At 46.5% G+C, this 25,983-nt stretch overlaps 1 protein-coding gene across 1 annotated transcript in view; it reads left to right on the top strand.

Moving 5' to 3' along the window:
* Positions 1-25,983, top strand: part of SRCAP (Snf2 related CREBBP activator protein) — an 845,719-nt gene that overhangs the window by 705,120 nt on the left and 114,616 nt on the right. Inside the window, 2 exon segments of the mRNA XM_029606814.1 lie at positions 12,297-12,493; positions 25,849-25,963. Coding sequence (XP_029462674.1) covers positions 12,297-12,493; positions 25,849-25,963 — 312 coding nt within the window.

Here is a 25,983-nt window from a genome sequence, read left to right as displayed (position 1 = left end):
GTGACAGGATCCAATATATATTAGGTCTACAGTAAGAGTGCCCCCTTCTGTCTGGGAACTTGAAGTTGGTGGTGTTCTAACTTGATAGGCCATTTTTCAGTGAAGCTTTTCTTAAGATTGTTTCTTAAGATGGCATTTTTCCTGCAGGAATCCTTTTTGGTGATCTAAAAGGATATGGTCAGATTTGGAGCACATCTTCCATTCTTCTGTTGTGGTGTTGGCTTTCCTTTGAATTAGATGGTTTGCTTACATTCCTTAGTAGTCATGAAGAGGGGGTAGCATTCCAGGATGCTTCTTTCCTTGGAAGTCAGGAGAGTTCCTTTGTGGCAGCTAAGGCTTGGAGTTTAGAGATCTGACCACCTCTCTGGATTATTCAGTGGATTGGCTACTACCAAGACATTTAATAAAGGAGATTTTTTGCAGCAGATTATGCTGATGAGAGTTAAACCCTTACCTATACAATCTGGGCATGTTCTGCAAGAGCATAAGCAACTGTTACGCCCGTGGGTCGCAGACAGCTGTGACCGCTGTTGCTCACCTCGTGCCTCACTGCGCTGACTCTGTTGGGTAGACTTGCAGCCTCCACCAGCTATTGCTGGCCTGCCCACCCCTGTTCCCGGGCCTCCCTGGTCAGCGCAGGAGTTGCCGACCGCCATCTTGCCCTTGGAGTTGCTTAGGCGCGCACGCGCTCTCTCAGGTCAGTCTTAAGCACGTCACGGCAGGAATCTCGGGGGCGTGTCGTCCCCCGTCCCCCCCCCCCCCCCCAGGATGACATCATTCATCATGAACTCTTAAGCCGGCTGGCCCTGTCTGCCTACGACTTGGCAACAAGTTCCCTCGTTGCTGAATCCGCTTCACTCACTATGGACTTCCGTTCCAGCTCCTGTTTTCCTCGGCAAGAGACGTCTCGGGTACCCGCTCCTCGGGGGCCCTTTCCTTGTCTCTGGCTATCCGTTCCTCGGAGGGCCTTGCGCCTAGGACCACTGCCTGCCCCATTACCTGGGACTTCCTCTGGAACCATCACTACTTCTATAGTGAGAAACTCCGCTTGCGGACCATTACCGTATCATCTCTAGTGAGGCATCCTCATCGGTGTACCCTGCTCTGCAAACCATTGCCGTATCATCTGTACTGAGGAACCCTCATCGGTGTACCCCGCTCTGCGGACCATTGCCATAGCATCTCTACAGAAGAATCTTCTTTGGGTATACCCCACTTCACAGACCCCGTGTCACCTCTGTGTCTGTGTTACTTTCCTGATACACTCCCCGCTCCGCGGGCAGTGTCGCTCTACTTCTCTCTGCTCTCTCCAGTACCTGCTGTTCTACTCACCCAGAAGCTGAGTCCTCTCCTCCCAACGGTGAGGCTCACGGGGCTCCTCCCCGTGGGCGGTACCATCTCACCTCTGCCCAGGGCCCACATACCCTAACAGCAACTTCATGGGTGGAATTAAGTTTGTTGTCTTCACAGAAGATATGTAAAGCAGCAAATTGGTCTTTCGTGCATTCTTATTCAATCCTTTCTTGCTTGAATTTGAGAGAGAGGAAGCCTCCTCACTGTGGATGTTTTCAGAGCAGGTTTGGCAGTATCCCACCCTTTTCCAAGAGTAGCTTGGGAACATCGCATTCATCTGGACTGGTCTGACTGGATGGAAGAGGAAGGTGAAATGTATTCTTACCTGATGATTTCCTTTCCTTCAATCCATTCGGACCATTCCAGAATATTCCCTGCTTTCTGCCAATTATGTCTCTCCTTCGATCTAGTAAGGATGTTGGTTTGGGCACTGATCATAGTGAGCAAGTAGGCTAAATATTAAATATCAAGAGTCTGCATTTGGTTTCTGGTTTCATTCTTCATATTTTTTGATCTGCGAATCCTTCTGGTTCTAGGGGGTATAATATGTTTTATATGTTTGAAATTTAGCTTATTACATGCATTACTGACAGGCTGAGGTCAGCAAAGATCTGTAAGGGGTGGTATCTTATGTTCTTAGTTGATCTGTCTCCATCTTCTGATCCCATTTGTCTGGATTTGTCTGACTGGATTCAAGGAGAGGAAATGATCAGGTAAGAATAAATTTCATCATATTCCCCTGTTATGTTGCCACTCATTTACATGGATATTTAAGGAAAATGTTGCTCCTCCCCTAATACTTGTTATCTAAGCTCCAAAAAAAGCCTTTCTAGCAGCTTTAAGTAGCCTTACACAAATCAGGAAAAATATTGGCCCTCTCACCTGAAAACAGAATCTTTGCTTAAAAACATTTCTGTCAGATCTCTAATTCTAAAGCAAAATATACAATCAAGGTTCCCCCTACACCTTCCTCTTCAGATTATTCCAATGAAGTTGTAACATCCAAGCTACCACCTGAAACGGATGGCTCAGCATTTCCTTATTGGAAAAATAATGATGTTTCCAGGATGGAATACAGTACACTTTGCACAAAGTTGTAGTAGTCTGAGATGAAATATTTCAAGTTTTAACAAAATATTTCTTAACCATAACATATGGTGAAACCAGTTGTTTTTTTCCTATGACAATTTGTAAAAATGTAAATTCCTATATATAAAATTATTTTCAAGAGACTCCTTTTTAATACGAAGAAATAAATTGTATTTCACTAAAACAGTATTTGAGGTTTGGAGAGAGGAAATCTCCTAGCTGAGCTACGTGGTTCTTCAGTCATTTACTATGCTGGGGTGTCCAATTCCGGTCCTTGAGAGCCACAAACAGGCCAGGTTCTTAGGATACCCACAGGCAATTCATACAAATCTATCCTGAAAACCTGCCCTGTTTGTGACTCTTGAGGACCAAAGTTGGACACCACTATACTATACACTTCGAATCTAGCTGAAGCACAAATAAAAAAAATTATCCAAAATAGATAGTCTAAGGTCTTCCATAGAAATAGGCGTATGCATACACCCAATGCTGTCCTTCTGTAAGTCTGGGATATAAACTGGAACCAGTTTTGAGAAAATGACCTGAAGGTCCTCTGTCTCCCCCATGGTAATGCTCCCAAACTATTGCCTGAATTGAGGGGCTGAGAGGATAAACTGAATGCTTTAAATCATCAGGTTGTTCCTCAAGCCCAGCTCCAAACCGATCTTTGGCATCCAGCCTTCTAATAACAGCCTCCCTGCTACCCAGGTTTTTCTGAATGTGCATGAGTGTTCCCACGTAGCCGCTGCTGCGGAAGACTTCTCCGTCATTTTCTTCTGCGGGTACGAAAGGATATTTCCCTGTACGTACCCGGATCAGTCCAGACACCTGGGTTTTGCCTCCGCACCAGCAGATGGAGACAGAGCAAGATTTTTTCTGAGGGTATATAAAAAAAAAAAAAAAAAAAAGGTTTGAAGAAGGAAGAAGAAATTGAAAGCCTGTCCCTCGCCGTGAGTTCCTTTCAGGGGTTGAAAGTTCTGAGGGGACCATCTCTCCCCTGGTCGAGCTTGCTGCTAAGGGTCGAGAACCCTGCCATTCCGGTTAGCAGCATCGGGGGTGACACTGGGGAGCCCGGTTCACTCACCCCTACTGGAGCAGGAGTCCAGTACCTGCGACAGCGCTGGCAAGTAAAAAAAAGAAAAAGCTGCTTTGTTTTTTTCTTTACTCTGCGCCGACTCTCCGCTGCTTGTTAAGTTTATTTCGCCTCAGCTGTTAGTGTTATTCGTTGGAGGTGTTCGGGGGGGGGGAGGCCGATGCCGCGGGGGTCAGCTTGTTGCGCGTGCGGCTCGGCGCGCGCATGTCTCGCGACGGAATTTGTGCTAATTGTGTACTGGGTGGTGAAGGGCCGTCGGGGGCTGGTCGGGGGGCCGGTCTCGGGTGCCGCGTTCGCTGCCGCACAAGGGTGGCATGGCCACAGCAAGTGCAGAGCCGTTCCCGCTTACTGCGGGAACTGCGGCCATTTTGGAAACTTTTCAGGAGGCCACGCGGGCGGCTCTGGGGGAGGCCCCGGTGCCTCCCGCGCTTTCTCCACAGCAGCGGTCATCCCGGGGGGGCGCCCCGGGGGGGGGGGGCTGCCTCTCCTCTATCTGAGGATAGCCTTGATGAGGCTTCCTGCTCGTTGGCCTCGTCTTTTTCCTCGGACTTGGTGCTGTTGTTACAAAAGGTCCTGAAGCACAAAGTCCTGAGGAAAAAGTCAGGTAGGAAGCTGACTTCGGGGGGACTAGGACTGAAGTCCAGGAAGAGGTGTTCCAGGGATGAGTCCAGGAAGGGCTCCAACCCGCCAAAGGATAAGAGACGTCTCAGGTCAGTTTCCCAGGACACGGACTCAGAGTCCACGTCTCAAGATGAGGTGGATCCGCTCTCTGAGCCCCAGGGGGGTACTGGCGAAGCGGAAGGAGAGGTGCCAGCGAAGGCTGGTACCGCTAAAGGTTCCCCAGTGGTAGAAGGGGACTACCCGAAGGTCATTCGCCTCTTTAAAAAGGAGGAGCTGGCTCCACTTATTCCAGCCATTCTTCAGGAACTCGGCTTGGAGGTGCCCCCAGTGGAGTCCCGACTGGGAGCCAAGATGGACCCGGTTTTGTTGGGCCTCAGTGGTCCGTCGGTCACGTTCCCATTTCATTATTCGGCGACGGACATCTTGTTCCGGGAATGGGATACTCCGGAACTCGGGCTGAAGGTCAGTAAGGCCATGGATAAACTATATCCATTACCAGAGGAAGCGCTGGAGATTCTCCGCCTCCCAAGAGTAGACTCAGCGATGTCAGCCGTGACGAAGAGGTCGACGATTCCAGTTACAGGGGCTACCGCCCTCAAGGACTTACAGGATAGAAAGCTTGAACTCCAACTTAAGAAGGTGTTTGAGGTCTCGGCTCTGGGGGTCTGAGCAGCTATATGCAGTAATTTTGCCTTGAGGGCGGGCCTGCGCTGGGCGCAACAGCTTCTAGCCAATGAAGGGCTCTCAGAGGAAGAAGCGGCTCAAGCGGATCGTCTGGAGGCGGTGATCGCATACAGTGCTGATGCCTTGTATGATCTTCTGTGCACGTCTGCAAGATCTATGGTGTCGGTGGTTTCAGCACGTAGTATTCTATGGCTTCGGAATTGGGCTGCAGATGGTTCGTCAAAGGCTCACCTTGGCTCCCTCCCCTTCAAGGGGAAGTTGTTGTTTGGCAAACAGTTGGATGATCTGATGCAATCTCTAGGGGAGAACAGGGCTTTTCAATTACCGGAGGACAGGCCTCGGCCTAGGAGTTCCTATTCCAATAGGCACCGGTTTCGGGGGAATAGGAAGTCTAGACCAGCGAGGTCGTCTGGTACGTCCTACCGTTCAAACTTGGCGCGGCAGCCGTCATGGCCGCAGTCCTTTTGTGGCAGACGTTTTGGGAGACAGAGCGGGGCCCCAGCGAGATCGGGGGCTAAGGCTTCCCAATGAGGATCGTGTGGCCCGTTCCTCAGGGCAGGTTCCTCGCCTGGTCCCAAACATGGGGGCCAGGCTATCGCTTTTTGTCGAGGAATGGACCAAGATAACGTCGGACCAGTGGGTCCTCACCGTGATAAGTCAAGGTTACGCTTTAGATTTTGTACAGATTCCCACAGACAAGTTCCTCGTTTCCCCTTGCGAATATTGAGAGAAGCGCGAGGCGGTGCAGGACACACTGCAGCGCCTAGAAGACTTGGGGGCAATCACTCCCGGTCCTCCCAGACAGCGATGCATGGGGCGATACTCCATTTACTTCGTAGTGCCCAAGAAAGAGGGAACCTTCAGACCGATCCTGGACTTAAAAGGGGTCAACAGATGTCTACGGATTCCACGATTCAAAATGGAAACGATCCGGTCGGTGGTCGCCTCAGTTCGTCCCGGCGAATTTCTGGCCTCCTTGGATCTCACGGAAGCCTGTCTGCACATAAGAATTCAGCCGTCTTATCAGAGGTTTCTCAGATTCTGCATCCTGGGCAGGCATTATCAATTCTGAGCTCTTCCGTTCGGTCTCGCCACCGTGCCGCGCACGTTCACCAAAGTGATGGTGGTAGTGGTGGCTCAACTCAGGAGAGAAGGGTTTCTGGTGCATCCCCTACTTGGATGATTGGTTGATTCGGGCGAAGTCGGAGTTGCTGTGTCGGAAGGCGGTCGCCAGGGTTCTACTGCTCTTGCGCTCTCTTGGGTGGTTGGTCAATCTTGCCAAGAGTCACTTGACCCCTACTCAGTCCTTGGAATTTCTGGGGGCACTATTCGATACGAAGCAGGGAAAAGTGTTTCTCACCCAGGAGAGGGTGGTCAAGCTGCAGTCTCAGGTGCGCCACCTCTTGTCCTTATCGATGCCTCGGGTGTGGGATTATCTGCAGGTCTTGGGATCCATGGCGTCCACGATAACTTTGGTGCCTAGGCTTTCGCACATCTACGACCGTTGCAATCAGCATTACTGTCCCGCTGGAAGCCTGTGTCGGAACAATTCCACCTACCGCTTCCGCTTACGGACCAGGCGAGGGCCAGTCTCCCTTGGTGGCTTGTGTCGGATCACTTGACGCCTGGAGTGTGTCTAGGGATGCCCGAATGGATGGTGGTCACCACGGACGCCAGTCTTTCCGGCTGGGGAGCGGTCTGTCTTGGGCATTCGGTGCAGGGCAGGTGGTCCTGGGCGCAGTCTCAGTGATCCATAAATCGCTTGGAAACCAGGGCAGTAGCTCTGGCGCTTCATGCCTTCCTTCCACTGATTCGGGGGAAGGCGGTCAGAGTGTTGTCGGACAATGCAACTACGGTGGCGTACATCAATCGCCAGGGCGGGACACGGAGTCAGCTGGTGGCAACGGAAGCGTGACCCTTGATGTGCTGGGCAGAGAAGAATCTCAGCAGCATTGCGGCTTCTCACATTGCTGGGGTAGACAATATTCAGGCGGACTTCCTCAGTCGACATCACCTAGATCCCGGGGAATGGGAGCTAGCGGAGGAAGCTTTCCAACTCATCTGCAGCAGGTGGGGCACGCCTCACATGGATCTGATGGCCACGTTTCAGAACACAAAGGCTCCGCGATTTTACAGCCGTCGGAGAGAAAGAGGGGCCGAAGGGGTGGATGCGTTGGTGCTGCCATGGCCCACAGACGAGCTACTGTACATGTTCCTTCCGTGGCCTCTGATCGGCAAGGTGCTTCGACGTGTAGAACTGCATCCCACGGACGTGATCCTAGTGGCACCGGAATGGCCTCGGCGGCCGTGGTTTGCGGATCTCCTGCTGTTAGTGGTCGAGCTGCCCATTCGGTTTCGGGACTTCCCGGCTCTGCTCCGTCAGGGCCCCGTTTGTTTGGAGGCGGCGGATCACTTTTGTCTCGCGGCATGGCTTTTGAGAGGCAACGCTTGAAGGCGAAAGTGTATTCGGATGCGGTTATAGCCACGCTGTTACGGTCTAGGAAGCAGTCTACGTCCTTGGCCTATGTGCGGGTCTGGTCGGTGTTTGAGGACTGGTGTAGAGATCACGGGGTGGATCCTATGAAGGCTGCGGTTTCTCATATCCTAGCTTTCCTTCAGGCGGGTCTCTCGAAAGGACTTTCTTGTAGTACCCTTCGGGTGCAGGTGGCAGCGCTCGGTTGTCTTACAGGAAAGGTTCAAGGGGTGTCTTTGGCTCTACATCCGGATATCGCGCGTTTTCTTCGAGGGGCTAAGCATTTACGTCCTCCCCTACGCCAACCTTGTCCGTCCTGGAACCTCAACTGGGTGTTTTCGGCCTTATGTTTATCGCCCTTTGAACCTCTCAAGCGAGCAACGTTAAAGGATCTTACTCTAAAAGTGGTGTTCCTCATCGCGATCACTTCAGCTCGGCGAGTTTCGGAATTGCAAGCTTTGTCCTGTCGGGAGCCGTTCTTGCGTATCTCGGATTCCGGGGTCTCTCTGCGGACAGTCCCTTCCTTTTTACCTAAGGTAGTGTCGGCTTCCCTCTTTTCCGGAAGGGGAGCGGTCGGATCCTAGGGCGCGAGATTTACGGAGACTGGATGATCGCAGGGCCTTACTGCGGTATCTTGAGGTTACGAATCCCTTTCGCATTTCTGACCGTTTGTTTGTTTTGTGTTCGGGTCGCAAGAGGGGAAGTGCGGCCTCCAAAACTACGATCGCTCGGTGGCGCAAGGAAGCCATTGGCACCGCATACTTACTACGGGGGAAACCTGCCCCTGTGGGCATTCGGGCTCATTCGACGCGGTCTCAGGCCACCTCTTGGGCGGAATCCTCACAAGTGTCGCCTCAGGAAATTTGTCGGGCGGCTACTTGGAAATCGTTGCATACTTTTGTGAGGCATTATCGTTTGAATGTTCAGGCTACAACTTCAGGTGGTTTTGGTGAGGGAGTTCTTCGAGCCCCACCCTAGGTAAGTTAACTCTGGTACATCCCAGGTGTCTGGACTGATCCAGGTACGTACAGGGAAAGGAAAATTAGTTTCTTACCTGATAATTTTCGTTCCTGTAGTACCACGGATCAGTCCAGGGACCCGCCCTTGGTTCGTCTGTCAGTGTGTGTGCGTGTATCTTCTGAAGTAACGGAGAGTCCGCTCGTGGTTTTATGTTCCATTGTTCACTCCTTTGGTTCTGGGATCTTGTTCCAGTTGGGGGTTTGAACTTGGCCTTGGGTTTTTTAGGGCCGATTTAGTTAGATAGTCTGGTTTGTTCATTCTGCTTTGACATTATGTAAGACTGAGAGGCTGAGGGTGGCACGCTGCTATATATATATGTAGGGTTGAGCCAATCAAAATCTTGCTCTGTCTCCATCTGCTGGTGTGGAGGCAAAACCCAGGTGTCTGGACTGATCCCGTGGTACTACAGGAACGAAAATTATCAGGTAAGAAACTAATTTTCATTTTTTTGCTTTCTTTAGCCACTTGTCAACATTTTTCTTCACATTTTCTTTTTTTTTTTTCTTAAACTATTTTTTTTGTCATGATTCTCCTAAAAAAAAGAAATAAATAAACTTCTTGCTAATTCAAATTTCCAAAAATTGAGTTTGACCTGGCTTAAGCTTTCTTCTCAGTGGCAGACGAAAAACCAAGCTTCAAAAGGTGCTCATACTGGAGTCCACATTCAGATGCTGTGCAGCTCCGCAAGTTAGTTTGATATGTTTATCTGACTAATTTAGCTGGGATGTTCAGTGGTGCAGCAATGCCCCTGAACATATCCAGCTACCTTCAAGTTTGCTGGATAAATTATCCGGCTAACTCTGAATATCATCTGGCTAACTCGAGTCCTCCCCAAACTGCCCATTCTCTGCCCCTGAGTTTTAGCCAAACAAGTCATTTAGCTGGCTTAATGGCACCCGCTGACCATAGCCACTTAGCTGATTAAGTTCAACTTATCTGCCTAAAGTTGTTTTTTTTTTTTTTTGTCTGTTTTTTATATCTGTCCCATTGTTTCTACAAGATGTCTTTATCGGACTAACATCACCCAGAGCCAGAAAGATACAGAAGTTACGTGTTAAAAGAATCAGGTCTCTAGATAGTCCCTCAGATGGGATGGTTTCCTCTTTGTCTATCACCTAAGTCTAAAAAAGGCAGAGTCTCCTCATGCCAATTGCCATGACTTGGATATGTCTCGGCACAGATGCCATTTCCCCTCTTCTAACGAGAGGGGGAAAATGCACTCTGTCACTCAAGCATACAGGTCTTATGGGCACCAACACATTGGTGCATAGAAAAGTGAATTTGGTGTCATCACTCTTAGGTGCAGAATTTTAGTTGGCACAATCAACAAGCAAAGGTACCATATCTATGTTGGCACTATCAATCTCTTTGCACTGAAAAACAGCTATGAAACAAAAGGTTAATACATTTCAAATCCAGTTCTGTTTAACAAACCATGCCCATTCTAGTTTTAGAATTAGATAATTCCTCCATCCAAACAGGAATATCATATCTTTGTGAGGAAAATATGGCTTGACTGCATAAAAAATTATTTTACCAGTATTCAGATTCTCCACCTACTCCATCACAGTTAGAGATAATGTCTCCCATTTTGGAGTCCATGGCACCAAATTCTGACAATCATGCCATATCAAGCAAGGCAAGAAATTCTGCAGACTGAGTTAAGGTTAAGTCTCAAATTTTACCTTTGTTAAAGGATAGCACAACTCTCAAAGAGTGGAGGAGTAACCTATTGGTTAGAGTAGCAGACTGAGAACCAGGGCAGCCAGGATTCAAATCCTGCTGCTGCTTGTGAACTTGAGTAAGTCACTTCACCCTCTATTGTCTCTGGTACAAATTTAGATTGTAAGCTGCCTAAGAACAGGAAAATACCTATTGTACCTGAAGGTAATTTGCCTTGAGCTACCAATGGAAATGTGTAAGCTACCATTAAAATCATCCATTGTACCTGAAGACTGGAGGATAGCTAATGTAACCCCAATATTTAAAAAGGGCTCCAGGGGCGATCCGGGAAACTACAGACTGGTTAGCCTGACTTCAGTGCCAGGAACAACAGTGGAAAATGTTCTAAGCATCAAAATCACAGAACATAGAGAAAGACATGGTTTAATGGAACAAAGTCAGCATGGCTTTAACTAAGGCAAGTCTTGCCTCACAAATCTGCTTCACGTTTTTGAAGGAGTTAATAAACATGTGGATAAAGGTGAACCGGTAGATGGTAGTGTACTTGGATTTTCAGAAGGCGTTTGACAAAGTTCCTCATGAGAGGCTTCTAGGAAAAGTAAAAAGACATGGTATACCTAGGCGATGTCCTTTCGTGGATTACAAACTGGCTAAAAGACAGGAAACAGAGAGTAGGATTGAATGGACAATTTTCTCAGAGGAAGAGAGTGGGCAGTGGAGAGCTTCAGGAATCTGTATTGGGACCCTTACTTTTCAATATATTTATAAATGATCTGGAAAGAAATACGACGAGTGAGGTAATCAAATTTGCAGATGACACAAAATTGTTCAGAGTAGTTAAATCACAAGCAGATTGTGATAAATTGCAGGAAGACCTTGTGAGACTGGAAAATTGGGCAACAAAATGGCAGATGAAATTTAATGTGGATAAGTGCAAGGTGATGCATATAGGGAAAAATAACCCATGCTATAATTACACAATGTTGGGTTCCATATTAGGTGCTACAACCCAAGAAAGAGATCTAGGCGTCATAGTGGATAACACATTGAAATCGTCTGTTCAGTGTGCTGCAGCAGTCAAAAAAGCAAACAGAATGTTGGGAATTATTAGAAAGGGAATGGTGAATAAAATGGAAAATATCATAATGCCTCTGTATCGCTCCATGGTGAGACCGCACCTTGAATGCTGTGTACAATTCTGGTCGCCACATCTCAAAAAAGATATAATTACGATGGAGAAGGTACAGAGAAGGGCTACCAAAATGATAAGGGGAATGGAACAGCTCCCCTATGAGGAAAGACTAAAGAGGTTAGGACTTTTCAGCTTGGAGAAGAGACGGCTGAGGGGGGATATGATGGAGATGTTTAAAATCATGAGAGGTCTGAAACGGGTAGATGTGAATCGGTTATTTACTCTTTCGGATAGTAGAAAGACTAGGGGGCACTCCATGAAGTTAGCATGGGGCACATTTAAAACTAATCGGAGAAAGTTCTTTTTTACTCAACGCACAATTAAACTCTGGAATTTGTTGCCAGAGGATGTGGTTAGTGCAGTTAGTATAGCTGTGTTTAAAAAAGGATTGGATAAGTTCTTGGAGGAGAAGTCCATTACCTGCTATTAAGTTCACTTAGAGAATAGCCACTGCCATTAGCAATGGTAACATGGAATAGACTTAGTTTTTGGGTACTTGCCAGGTTCTTATGGCCTGGATTGGCCACTGTTGGAAACAGGATGCTGGGCTTGATAGACCCTTGGTCTGACCCAGTATGGCATTTTCTTATGTTCTTAAGGTGCGGTCTCACCATGGAGCGATACAGAGGCATTATGACATTTTCCGTTTTATTCACCTTTCCCTTTCTAATAATTCCCAACATTCTGTTTGCTTTTTTGACTGCCGCAGCACACTGCACCGACGATTTCAATGTGTTACCCACTATGATGCCTAGATCTCTTTCTTGGGTTGTAGCACCTAATATGGAACCCAACATTGTGTAACTATAGCATGGGTTATTTTTCCCTATATGCATCACCTTGAACTTATCCACATTAAATTTCATCTGCCATTTTGATGCCCAATTTTCCAGTCTCACAAGGTCTTCCTGCAATTTATCACAATCTGTTTGTGATTTAACAATGTTGTAATTGAAAAAGAAGCCCTAGAGGAAATAGCTAACTTAGGAGCTGGCGATGTTATGAATGAATCGTAGATCTAAATAATGGTTTAGGGTTTTAATTTAATGATTAACTGTTATTCCATCTCCCCTCTTTCACTTTCCTAGGCTCTCATGGAGCGCTTCAACGCAGACAAGCGTATCTTCTGCTTCATTCTGTCCACGCGCAGTGGTGGCGTGGGTGTGAACCTGACTGGTGCTGATACTGTGGTATTCTATGACAGCGACTGGAACCCTACCATGGATGCCCAGGCACAGGACCGCTGCCACCGTATTGGGCAGACCAGGGATGTGCATATTTATAGGTCAGCATCAGGGTAGGGGGGTCAGAAAGGGTATGTGCTTCAGATATAGTTAAAAAAACAACCCTTGTTCATTTTAAGAGTAAGGCCTGCAGACTAGTTTCACAGTGGCTTTTAATTTATATTAACTCCCAATTAAATTTCATATTCATTCATATTCATTTCATATTGAGTTTTTAAAGCTCTTTTTGGTCTTGCTCTATTTTATCTTAAGCAGATTTTGAGGTACATACTGACTCAGTGATTTGTTCATCTAAAAATGCGTTTTTGGTTGTACCCCCTTTAAAATAGACAAGATTAACTTGGGCAAGGGGTAGGGCTTTTCTTGTATTGCCACCCACCTGTAGAACTCTTTGCATAAGGAGATTCCAGCTCCTAGATAACTATTATCAGGCAAGGACATTTGTCCAATGCATTGGGATACATTAGAGTCTAGATCTCCCTCCTCCACTCCCCCTGTAAACTCAAGTCCTTATGCAGGTACAGGTGGCGAAAGAGGTGCACACTCACACCACTTCACTGATCATATTCAGACTCTGAGCTTTCTGGAGTTACGATTATAGATCTGAGGATTTATGTGTACAGGAAGAGTCCATAAGTCTCTCCTCAGATCTATTTCCACCTTAAGACTTCTCAGATTTTGTTAGGACATGTCTAAGGATGTTCTGTTTGATTTTAAGAAGGTGGCAGATCTCAAGGCTGTAATGTTTGTTTGTTCTCCATTTTCTCAATTCCCCTAAAGTATTTGTGGCAGTGTCCATTCATGTTCTCAAAGATGAATAGATGAGAATGTGAGAGGACCCCGCCCCACCCATATATTCAGACAACAAGAAGGCTGATGGACTGTATCGCATCCAGAAAGCTCAAGGGTTCAACAAACCATTACCACACCACTCTATGGTAGTCAAATCAGCTCTCAAGAAGGCAAGAGATCCCTTAGTGCCTACAAGGAGAGTGTCTTGCACCCTTTTGGGAGGAAGTATTAGCTCTTCATGAGTCTGTAATAGCAGAACATTCTGGAGAAAGTCAGAGCCCTCTAAGATAATCTTCCTTAAAAAGTATCTAATGATCTAAGAGCACTGGTGAAAAAGGATCAAGAATGTGGAAAATACTTGGCTTGCTCAGTCTATGATGATTTCAAATTGAGACCCTCTACCATTAGCTTCGGTGCTTGCAGATTGAGCTTTGAACCTCAGAACATATATGCAAGACGAGCTTGCCGAGGTGCCTTGTAAGGGAGATAAAGTCAAGGAAGCAGTGAATCAAATAAGACCATCTCCACGCTTCAGACACTCTACAGTCACCACTGGCCTGCACTTCACATCAGGAAGTACACAAGTGGGGCATCCAGGTGACACTTGTTTTTTTTTTTTACTTTCTATTTATTAAATATTTTCAAATAATTACAAAGATAGTCTTTCCACAGAAACCTTAAGGGCATAATGCAAGAAATTAAATTTATAGTATTACAACCGTAAAATAAACTGAATAAGCTTCCCTTCTCATCAAATACCAACAAAATAATGAGGAGTAAGAAATTACAGAGGAGAATATTATAAACAAGTAAAACAAAATAAGACATTAACATAAGAACAATCCACCCTATATATTTATCATGTATAAGACTTAAGATTGAAAATTAGGAGAAGAAATCCCAGCACTATTATTCAAAAATTCTCTCAACTAATCAGGCTTAAAGAAAATGAAAGTGTTAGCATTCCATTAAGAACAAATTTGCAAGGATATCGAAGAAGAAACATAGCACCAAAGGAAAACACCTCTTGGTGCATAGCAAGAAAACGTTTTATGCTGCTCTTGTGTTGCCTTAGCTAAGTCAGGATAAAGCCTAACTGGACTACCAAGGATATTTACATTAAATTGTTAAAATAACACTTCATTACAAAGCTTAAATCACGTTCATTAGAAAAGGAAACAATGAGAGTAGATGTTATGGTAATTTCAACTGAAGAATTTTCCAGATATCCAGTTAAATTCAATGAGTCAACAAAAGTTTGAAGATGTTCCATCGAATTAGGACTCTATTTAGACAGAAGAAAAAAAGGCTCTGTTGATTTAAAAAAAAGAATTTGCTTGGAGGTCATCTTTAAAACCTTACCAAAGGACTTCCTTAGTGTAAGCCCAGGTATCTCACCCACTACCTTTGGGAAAGTTTGTTAATCTTAAATTCAAGTGTCTAAGCTGGTTTTCCACTATTTCCATCCTTTTGGAGAAAAAACAACACTCACGAATAATTGTGGCATTCACAGCCTGAAAACTTCAAATATCCTCTCCCAATGACTGCAGCTTCTCAGAGTGTTCTTGAAGAACCTTTTGGTGATCCTGAGCAACCGTGTTCAATTTGTGAAACAGCCTCAATACAAAGGGAATGATCATTAAGAGACAGGGATATACTAGCTACCAAATCCCAAAGAACTTCTAAAGTCACCACCACTGGTTTTGTCTATCACCAAGGAGACCCAAGGAGCAGTAGGATCAACTTTGAAAGCAGAAGCTGCAGATATATTCTCCATTGAAGTAGACTCTTGAGAATCTTCAACACACCGCTATCCTCTCCACCAAAAAAAATCTGTGGAGACAATGAAGAACTTGTCTCAGACACTGGCAGAACACTAGCTCCCTCAATGCAGGCTGCATCGATGAGGTCAACGTGGGCCCACGCTAACATGGCACATATAATGTTAGTAATTATTTGGAAGGGAATAGAGAACAAAATTGAGAATATCATGATGCTTTTATATAGATCCATGGTGCGACTGCACCTTGAGTATTGTGTGCAGTTCTGTTTGCTCCATCTAAAAAAAAATGTTGCAGCATTGCTTCAGTTAAAAATTTAGACTGTGAGTCCTCTGACCCAGGGAAATACCTACAGTACCTGAATGATCTCCTTTTTGAAGTAGCTGAAAGGTAGAATATAAATCAAATAAAGGTACAGAAAAGGGCAACAAAAATGATAAATGGGATGGAAAACCCCTCCTATGGAGAAAGGCTAAACAAATTAGCTTGGAAAAAAGATGACTGAGAGAAGATATGATTAAGTTTATAAAATTATGAATGAGGTGAATGGGTAAATAGGGAATTATTTACCCTTTCAAATTACACTATGACTAGGAAATACTCGATGAAATGAGCAACGGGCAGATGTAAAACAACTTGAGGAATATTTTTTCACTCTGCACAAAATCAGGCTATGAAATCTGTTACCAGAGGACATGGTCAAGGCAGTTAACATAGCACAACTCAAAACAAGATTGTACAAGTTCCTGAAGGAAAAATCCATTAACAGTTATTAGTCAGGTAGACTTGGGAAAGCCAGTGCTTATCCCTGGTTGTGTGATACAAGGAACAGATCAAGTATTTGGGGATTTGATGATAACTTGTGACTCAGATTGGCCACTGTTGAAGTCAGAATGCTGGGCTTGATGGAACTTTGTCTGACCCAGCATGGCATTTCTTAAGTTCTTATAGACTTTCTAAGGACTTCAGTCTGCTGTGGACATTTGGTTTGGAAACAAATTTTGGAAGGATGATGTATTTCTACTTTGTCTAACACTTCTTTAGAAAGGAGATGCAGGCACAGAACCACTCTATTTGAACAAAAACTCTGCATATGGTGAATACGTCACTAGAGGGCAGGATCTCTCTGACTGTATGCCAAAGTGATCACCACCCAAAGTATGACCTTCCAAATAAAGTATTTCAGCTCATAGGAGTCTAATGGCTCAAAGGGAGCTTTCATTAACTGGGACAGAACTAAATTGAGATCCCAAGATGTAGTTAGAGGTTTTAGAAGAGGCTTTAATATAAGCAAATATAAATCTGAGAACTAAAGGCTGTACAAAAATGGTTGTATCTTCTACATGCTGGTGATAAGCCCCAATTGTACTGAAGGAAGCTGTCTGATTGGATAGCAGATTGCATTCTGTTTGTTATGCTTGAGCAGGCTTGAATCTAGAAGGGCATATCAAGGCTCGTAGCGTTAAAGCCATGGCAACTTATGTGGCCTAATGTCAGCCTCCATGCAAGAGATCAGCAAAGCCTGACTTCAGTGCTGGGAAAAATAGTGGAAACTATTCTAAAGATCAAAATCATAGAGCATATAGAAAGACATGGTTTAATGGAACACAGTCAACATGGATTTACTCAAGGGAAGTCTTGCCTAACAAATCTGCATCATTTTTTTTGAAGGGGTTAATAAACATGTGGATAAAGGTGAACCGGTAGATGTAGTGTATTTGGATTTTCAGAAGGCGTTTGACAAAGTCCCTCATGAAAGGCTTCTAAGAAAACTAAAAAGTCATGGGATAGGAGGCGATGTCCTTTCGTGGATTACAAACTGGTTAAAAGACAGGAAACAGAGTAGGATTAAAAGGTCAATTTTCTCAGTGGAAAAGGGTAAACAGGGGAGTGCCTCAGGGATCTGTACTTGGACCGGTGCTTTTCAATATATTTATAAATGATTTGGAAAGGAATACGACAAGTGAGGTTATCAAATTTGCAGATGATACAAAATTATTCAGAGTAGTTAAATCTCAAGCGGATTGTGATACATAGACTTAGTTTTTGGGTACTTGCCAAGTTCTTATGGCCTGGATTGGCCACTGTTGGAAACAGGATGCTGGGCTTGATGGACCCTTGGTCTGACCCAGTATGGCATTTTCTTATGTTCTTATGTTCATTACAGGAGGACCTTGCAAGACTGGAAGACTGGGGCATCCAATGGCAGATGAAATTAATGTGGACAAGTGCAAGATATTGCATATAGTGAAAAATAACCCTTGCTGTAGTTACACGATTTTAGGTTCCGTATTAGGAGCTTACCACCCAGGAAAAAGATCTAGGCATCATAGTGGATAATACTTTGAAATCGTCAGCTCAGTGTGCTGCAGCAGTCAAAAAAGCAAACAGAATGTTAGGAATTACCGGTATTAGGAAGGGAATGGTTAATAAAACGGAAAATGTCATAATGACTCTATCGCTCCATGGTGAGACTGCACCTTGAATACTGTGTACAATACTGGTCGCCGCATCTCAAAAAAGATATAGTTGCGATGGAGAAGGTACAGAGAAGGTCAACCAAAATGATAAAGGGAATGGAACAGCTCCCCTATGAGGAAAGGCTGAAGAGGTTAGGGCTGTTCAGCTTGGAGAAGAGACAGCTGAGGGGGGGATATGATAGAGGTCTTTAAGCTCGTGAAAGGTCTTGAACAAGTAGATGTGAATCGGTTATTTACACGTTCGGATAAAAGAAGGACATGGGGGCATTCCATGAAGTTAGCAAGTAGCACATTTAATACTAATCGGAGAAAATCCTTTTTCATTCAACACACAATTAAGCTCTGGAATTTGTCGCCGGAGGATATGGTTAGTGCAGTTAGTGTAGCTGGGTTCAAGGAAGGTCTGGATAAGTTCTTGGAGGAGAAGTCTATTAACTGCTATTAATCAAGTTTACTCAGGGAATAGCCACTGCTATTAATTGCATCAGTAGCATGGGATCTTCTTGATGTTTAGGTACTTACCAGGTTCTTGTGGCCTGGTTTGGCCTCTGTTGGAAACATGATGCTGGGCTTGATGGACCCTTGGTCTGACCCAGCATGGCAATTTCTTATGTAAATTTGTGACATGGAATTTAATCCAATATTCCCATCTGATTACTGTTTGGATAAAGACTCCTGACATGATGATAGGTTTGGTCAATCTTTTCTGAAAAATTTATTTTAGGTTAGAATCCACTCTCTCCCCTCTTGGACTTTTTTTTTTTTTAATTTCCAAGTTGCCTTTGGGGGGGGAAAATGTAAAACAGCCTGTAGCCAATTGGCACTCTTTGTTGTATTTTCCTTTTTGTTTGAAGAAAACCTGTAGCTAGAGCTGTTCAGTTTGGAGAAGAAACAGCTGAGGGCTGATGTGATAGAGGTCTATAAAATGTGTAGTGGAACAGGTAAATGCAAATAAGTTTAATTTTTCAAAAAGTACAAAGACTAAGGGACATTCATTGAAGTTCTAGGTGATACATTTAAGAAAAATAAGAGAAAATATTTGTTTCTCAACATGTAATTAAACTCTGGAATTCATTTCTGGAGGATGTGGTGAAAGCTATTAGTATAGCTGGATTTTAAAAAAGTTTAGATAAGTTCCTGGAAGAAAAGTCCATAAAACATTATTAAGGTGGACTTCGAGAAATCCACTGCTTATCACTAGGATAAGCAGCGTAGAATCTGTCCACCTTTTGGGATCCTGCCAGGTACTTGTGACCCGACATGGCCTCAGTTGGAAACAGGATACTGGGCTTGATGGACCTTTGGTCTTGACCCAGTATGGCAAATATGTTGTTGTTATTCCCCACCTGTGAGGAGACTCACATCCTGTTTATCCTCAAAGGAAATGAAAACTACTTATCCTGTAGCAAGTGTTCTCTGAGTATTAGACTTGGCTTCTTTATTTAACTAAAGAACTGAGAGGATCCTCACATGATGTCTTTGACATGAAATATGACCTACGCATACTAGTCTTTTCTTGCCAGCATATTGCTCCAGAACAGAGTAAAGCTGTATAGTGTCCATTTATTGCATGAACCCAAAACTGAATCACACAAATTGAGATTTTTTTTTTCCCCCGCAATGTGATATCATGAATTACCATGCTGCTCAAGTAAATGACAGTTCCCTGTATGTACCCGGATCAGTCCAGACCGTGGGTTGAGCCTCCTGTCCAGTAGATGGAGACAGACTAAAACTGAAAAGGGTATCCTATATCAGGACAGAGCCTACCCTGCAGCCCTTCAGTATTTGTCTGTCTCCAGCCGATGGATCAGCTCATCCTGTGGTTCCCTGATCTTGGCTAGTTAGCCCTTTCCCAGTTTGGGTAGTTTCTCTCAAAGGATCAAGCAAGTACTGTTCTTTTATTCAGGTTTAAAAAAAAAGAGGAGGAAATTGACTGTTCCCGGTGATCCTATTGCAGGTAAAACTGGTGGTCTAGCCACTCCCCTGGCTGCCTTTTTTTGTACAGGGAAGCCCCTCTCATGACAGTTCCCTCAGGGAATCTGTATTCCACAGCTTCCACATTTATGAAGTACAAAAAAAAAAAAGTAAACTTCACAAGCCTGTCTATTTTTGTCGGGGGCCAGCAGCCAGTGTGGTATTGGAAGAGGAGCATGCAGGGTTCAGTCTTCTGCCTCCGCTCCTCCCGACAGCAAAGGACAGTTGTCAGCTGTTTTTGTCTTCTGATCGCGGCTCCTCTTCAGTGAGTATGCCGCTATCACACTGCTGCCTGGCTTGTGGGGAGCCCTTGACGTGAATCTTGTGCGAGGGGCTCTGTTCATCATGTTTGCCGGGGGATGAAGGGCCCTCTCCGGCAGCACGATCAAATTCAGCCCGGGGTCGCTCTTCCCATCACGTGGCCAGGCCGTTCCCGGGTCGGCAAACCGCGGGAACGGCGGACATCTTGGGGGTTTCAGCAGCTCCCGATTCGGAGCTGCTCAGTGCTGACGATCCAAATTTTTTAGGGTCTCCCCCCAATTTGAGTCCCGTGAGTCCCCAGGACTTGGTCCCTGACCCCCCCCCCCCCCCTCCTCCCTCCTCCGGCAAGATTAGGCCATGTTTATCTTCTGAATTTGTGCTTCTCATGCACAAATCCTATCTGGCCAGCTTACAGGAGGAGGAGGATCCTTCACCTGGTCTCCCGTTTGCCAAACGTCCGCGGATGGCCTCCCCACTCGCTCCTGCGCCTTCGGATACGCAGGGGTCTGTGCGGGTGGTCCCGGGGCCCCCCCCCCCCCCCCCGACCCTCCAGCATCCCTGGGAACCCCTGATCCGGATCAGAGTCTGGACTTAGCGGAGACGCTTCCTCCTCTGGACAGGGATGACCCCAGGGTTCTCCGTTTATTTCAGAAAGAAGAGTTGGAGCCCATCAATTCCTTTTGTCCTTCGGGAGTTAGGGTTTGAGGGGCCCCCGGCGGATAGCTGCGCTACCTAAGCATATGGACCCGGTCCTGGCAGGACTTAGGGCTCCGGCTTGTGCTTTTCCTTTTCACCCTATGCACAAATTGCTGCTCCTCCGGGAATGGGAAGCTCCCGAGATGGGGCTCCACGTCACGAGAGCCATGGACAAACTTTATCCGCTCCCGGAGGACTGCTTGGAAATGCTGAAAATTCCCACGGTGGATTCTTCAGTCTCCGCTGTGACCAAGCACACCACTATTCCGGTGGTGGGTGCTTCGGCCTTGAAGGACGTGCAGGATCGCAAGCTTGAATTCCACCTTAAGCATATCTTCGAGGTGCTTGCCTTAGGAGTCAGGGTGACTATCTACAGCAGTCTCATGCAGCGGGCAGGCCTTAGGTGGGTTCAGCAATTACACGGCATCCAGGACCTCCCACAGAGGCGGAACAGGCTGAACAGTTGGAAGGCGTCATTGCGTATGGGGCGGATGCTCTGTACGATCTTCTCCGCATCCAGGCAAAAGCGATGGCCTCGCCGGTTTCCGCCAGAAGGCTCCTCTGGTTACGCAATTGGTCAGCGGACCCGTCATCCAAGGCGTGGTTGGGCATGCTGCCTTTTAAAGGTAAGTTGCTAGGGGCGGATTTAAGATGGCCGCCGGATAGCAGTGCATCTCAAGAGCTCCCGCTTTGTTTCTTTATTGAGATTTTGGCTGCAATTTGAAATGCCTCCAAAACACAAAGGTAAAGTGAGGGTCTTCCCCTCGGTACCCTCACTTCCAGCGGGACAACGGACTATCCTTGAGAGCGCGCAACTTTACTCGAAAAAAGGAGAGACGCTGATCCCCACTGACGAGTCCGGTAAGGAGGCCGCCGCCTCCTCTGGGGAACTATCACTCAGTCCTCCTATGTTAAGGGCTCCACAGGCGATTTCGTCCACTGCGGTGGAAACACCGAGTGAGCAGTGCCCGATGGAGACCATGGAGGGAGCAGCAGCGTTCGTGGAGCCGGAAGGAGTAACATCGATGCAAGGAAAGGACACAGTGCAGAGTGCGGCTGTGATTCAGGGAGATGGTCAACGCGGAGGCAGTAAGACAGCTACTATTTCTGAAATGAATATTGATATAACTGCTTTATTGCAAGAAAGCCAACCAGGGATTGTGTTCCTGTTCAAGTCATCTGTGGTTACATTGGACATGATTTGGGAAATAATGGCCCAGCAGAATGTGGCACTCCATCTACGTCAAAGAAGGAAGATTCCTTTCGCCCGATCTTGAACCTCAAAAGGGTCAACTGGGCCCTCAAGGTGCCCCATTTTCATATGGAGACCCTGAGGGCGGTCATAGCAGCTGTTCATCCCTGTGAATTCCTGGCCTCTCTCGACCTAACGGAGGCGTACTTACACATCCTGATTCACCCTGACCACCAGAAGTACCTTCGCTTCCACATTCTGGGCCAGCATTTTCAGTTTCGGGCACTGCCCTTCGGTCTCGCCACCGCGCCACGCACCTTCACCAAGGTCATGGTGGTGGCGGCTGCTCTCCGCTGGGAAGGGATCTTGGTCCATCCTTATCTGGACGACTGGCTCGTGAGGGCCAAGTCAGAGATTCTCTGCCAGCAGGTGGTCGACTGGGTTCTTGCTCTTCTTGCCTCTCTCGGGTGGATAGTCAACTTCCCCAAAAGCCATCTACAGCCTTCCCAGGTGTTGGAATTTCTGGGGGCACGCTTCGATGCTTGGCAAGGTGTTCCTGCCCCATGCTCGGGCATTCAAGCTTATCGACCAGGTGCGCAACCTTATCTCGCTCCCTCTCCTGACAGCGTGGGACTACCTCCAGGTCCTGGGGACTATGGCTTCCACCATCAACCTAGTCCCCTGGGCTTTTGCACATATGCGACCGTTACAGAGAGCTTTGCTATCCCGCTGGCAGCCGGTGTCGAAACAGTTTCAAATGTTGCTTCCGCTTTCAGCCTCTACCATTGCAGACATACAGTGGTGGCTCTCGCTTCCACATCTTCTGAGGGGAATGCCTCTTCAGACTCCACAGTGGATCATCTGGGGAGCGGTCTGCCAGTCTCTGACCACGCAGGGATATTGGTCTCCAGTCCAATCCTGCTGGCACATCAATCGGTTGGAAGCCCGGGTGGTTTGCCTGGCCCTATAGGAGTTTCTACCTCTGCTCCGAGGCAAGGCGGTGAGGGTCCTCTCTGACAGCTCCACTATGGTAGCTTATATCAACCGGCAAGGGGGTATGCGGAGTCGCTTAGTGGCCCTGAAAGCCAACCGGCTCCATGCATGGGCGGAGCATCACCTGGATTGCCTGGCGGCCTCCCACATAGCAGGCAAGGAGAATATGCAAGCCGATTTCCTCAGTCGCCAGCGTCTCGATCCGGGAGAGTGGGAGCTCTCGGACGCAGCCATGGAATTGATTATCGGCAGGTGGGTTTCCCCACACCTGGACCTCATGGCAACTTTGAGCAACTCCAAAGCCAACAGCTGTTGGAGCACTGTTCGGAGGGAGTGGATGCCCTCCTCTACATGTTTCCTCCATGGCCTCTCGTGGGAACTTCACAAGGGGCCAGTCATCCTGGTAGCACCCGAATGGCCCCGCAGGCTGTGGTTCGCAGATTTGGTCAACCTGGCGTTGGACGGGCCTCTTCGTCTCGGCAATCTCCCTCATGTGCTTCGGCAGGGTCCTGTATTTTTGGACCAGGCGGATCGCTTCTGTCTAGCGTCCTGGCTTTTGAACAGAGATGTCTGAGGCGCAAGGGCTATAAGGAGGACGTGATTACCACTCTCCCCCAGGCGCGGAAGCCATCTACTTCTTTGGCTTATGTTCGCATTTGGAAAGTCTTTGAGAATGTCTGTTCGGAATCGGGTGCCTCTGCGCGTTCGGCACCGGTCTCCGTGGTTCTTTCCTTTCTTCAGAATGGTCTCTCCAAGGGGCTGTCCTTCAATTCGTTGCGCGTCCAAGTGTCCGCTCTCGGTTCTCTTCTCAGTCGAGTGGAAGGGCACACCTTGGCGTCTCATCCGGATGTGATTAGGTTCTTGAAGGGCGCCAAACATTTGCGACCATCCGTCCTTCCCACATGTCTGTCCTGGAATCTCAATTTAGTCCTCCGGGCTCTCTGTGTGGCTCCATTCGAACCTCTCCATCGGGCTACAAGGATCTTACGCTTAAGGCGGTTTTCTTAGTTTCTATTTGTTCCGCTCAACGGATTTCGGAGATTCAAGCTCTGTCCTGTAGGGAGCCCTTTCTGCGTTTTTCTGATGCGGGAGTCTCTCTCAAGACCTTTCCTTCCTTTTTGCCGAAGGTCATTTCTTCCTTCCATGTTAATCAGTCAGTGGAGCTTCCCGCATTCTCTCCGGAGGACGTCGTGAGTCCCTCTGGGGGCGATCTTCACCGGCTTGATACGAAACACGTGTTACTCCGCTACCTTCAAGTCACCAATGAGTTTTGAATCTCCGATCATCTTTTTGTCCTCTGGAGTGGTCCAAATAGGAGCAAACAGGCTTCCAAGACTACTATTGCTCGGTGGTTGAAGGAAGCCATTTCCTCGGCATATCTTTGCCAAGGCCGGACATTTCCTGAGGGCTTGAAGGCTCACTCTTTGCGTTCTCAGGCTACTTCGTGGGCAGAGAGTCTCTCGGTCTCTCTGCAAGAGATCTGCAGGGCCGCTACATGGTCATCCCTGCATACCCTTGCTCGGCATTACCGTCTAGATTTGCACACCCAAGTTTTTGGTTCTTTTGGGCGGCAGATGCTTCGAGCAGGACTATCTCGATCCCACCCGGTTTAGGGAAGCTTTGGTACATCTCACGGTCTGGACTGATCCAGGTACGTACAGGGAAAGGAAAATTAGTTCTTGCCTGTTAATTTTCATTCCTGTAGTACCACGGATCAGTCCAGACGCCCTTCCCTGGTTCTTTTCTTTTTCTGCCGCCCGCTCAAAGCTTATCCTATAGGTCTCTGGATGAATATCACCTATCATTATCTTACGGACACCAGAAGCATCTGTATTGATGACCAAGGATATGCAAGAACTCTATCTTACAGAGTCCATTCCTTGTTGATAATTGTTTCGTTTGTTACTCATTTGAGTCTTGTTTACTTGCTTGTCTGGGTTATCTTAGTTTTTATCTGCTTTGACAATGGTTATACTGAAGGGCTGCAGGGTAGGCTCTGTCCTGATATGGGATACCCTTTTCAGTTTTAGTCTGTCTCCATCTGCTGGACAGGAGGCTCAACCCACGATCTGGACTGATCCGTGGTACTACACGAACGAAAATTAACAGGTAAGAACTAATTTTCCTTTACTTTATTACTCGTCTTTCCTTTAGCAGCTCAAGGCAAGGTACAATAGCAAATTAAAAAAACCAAAGTACATTAAAGTCAATCAAAAAATGAACTTAAAAAAAAACATTGCACAGAATTAACACCAGTAAAAATTACTATATGCTTTTATAAAATTACAGTAACTCACAAATTAAGAAAAATGAATGTTAGTTACCTGTAGCAAGTATTGTCCAAGGATAGCAGAAAGCATGTTTTCACAGAAGGGCGATGAAATCAGATAGAACAGCCAGTAAAGCTGCCTTCATACATCTAGAGCATAGGTCATATTTCATGTCAAAGACATCGTGTGAGGATCCTCACTAATCTTCTGCCAGTAGATGCATTGACGAGGAAGAAATACTCATCTCAAGAGAAGGAACTAATGAAGTCTGGGCAGAGCCCATCATGTTTAAGGGAGCCCTTGAAACATACAACCTTGGAGAAGCTCATCTCACCAAACCCTCTGAAGGACGAGGAACTGCAGCAGCCTGAGTTCTAAGCAGAGCTCATCTGTCTGGGCCTACTGGCTGAGGAGAAGCCATGGTGGCCTGAGTCCAGTGGTTTCTCATTGCACAAGGCAGCTGAGGAAGGAAAGGTTGCTGTAATATGCAAGGGAGAGAAACCGGAGAAAGGGGTAAAAATAGTGGAGAAACTGAGGACGTATTAGAAAGGTGGAGGGAGAGAGAAAATGAGAAAACTGTTGAAAATGGAGAAAGAAAGCAAGAGGAGAGTGTTGAAGTGAAGGGCAAGAGGAAAAATGAATGTTTTAGAGTGAGAGGAAGATGGAAAGATTGATGGGAGCAGGATGGACTGGAGGAGATGGGATAGGGAGCATCTGTATGGACTGGACAAATATAGAGACAATACAATTATAGGAAAAAAGTGTTTCAAGAGAAGAAAGGATGAAAACAGGTAAAGAAAAACTGAAATGGAGAGGAGGGAAGAGTAAAAAGCCAGAGACATAGGTGTGAAAATGTTAATGATTTTCTGTTATAAACGTGCTATATGGTTTGAACTGTTTGAGCTATAGTAACATATGCAAGAACTTACAAGTAAAATATTCACTATCCTACAGGTTGATCAGTGAGAGGACAGTGGAAGAGAACATCCTGAAGAAAGCTAATCAAAAACGGATGCTGGGTGATATGGCAATCGAGGGCGGCAACTTCACCACAGCTTACTTCAGACAGGTAACTAGGATCTTTTGTTG

This window comes from Rhinatrema bivittatum, chromosome 6, assembly GCF_901001135.1.
Source record: "Rhinatrema bivittatum chromosome 6, aRhiBiv1.1, whole genome shotgun sequence".
In the NCBI taxonomy this organism is placed as follows: Eukaryota; Metazoa; Chordata; class Amphibia; order Gymnophiona; family Rhinatrematidae; genus Rhinatrema; species Rhinatrema bivittatum.
The sequence above is the reverse complement of the archived record's forward strand: the minus strand, read 5'-3'. Positions and strand labels throughout refer to the sequence as shown.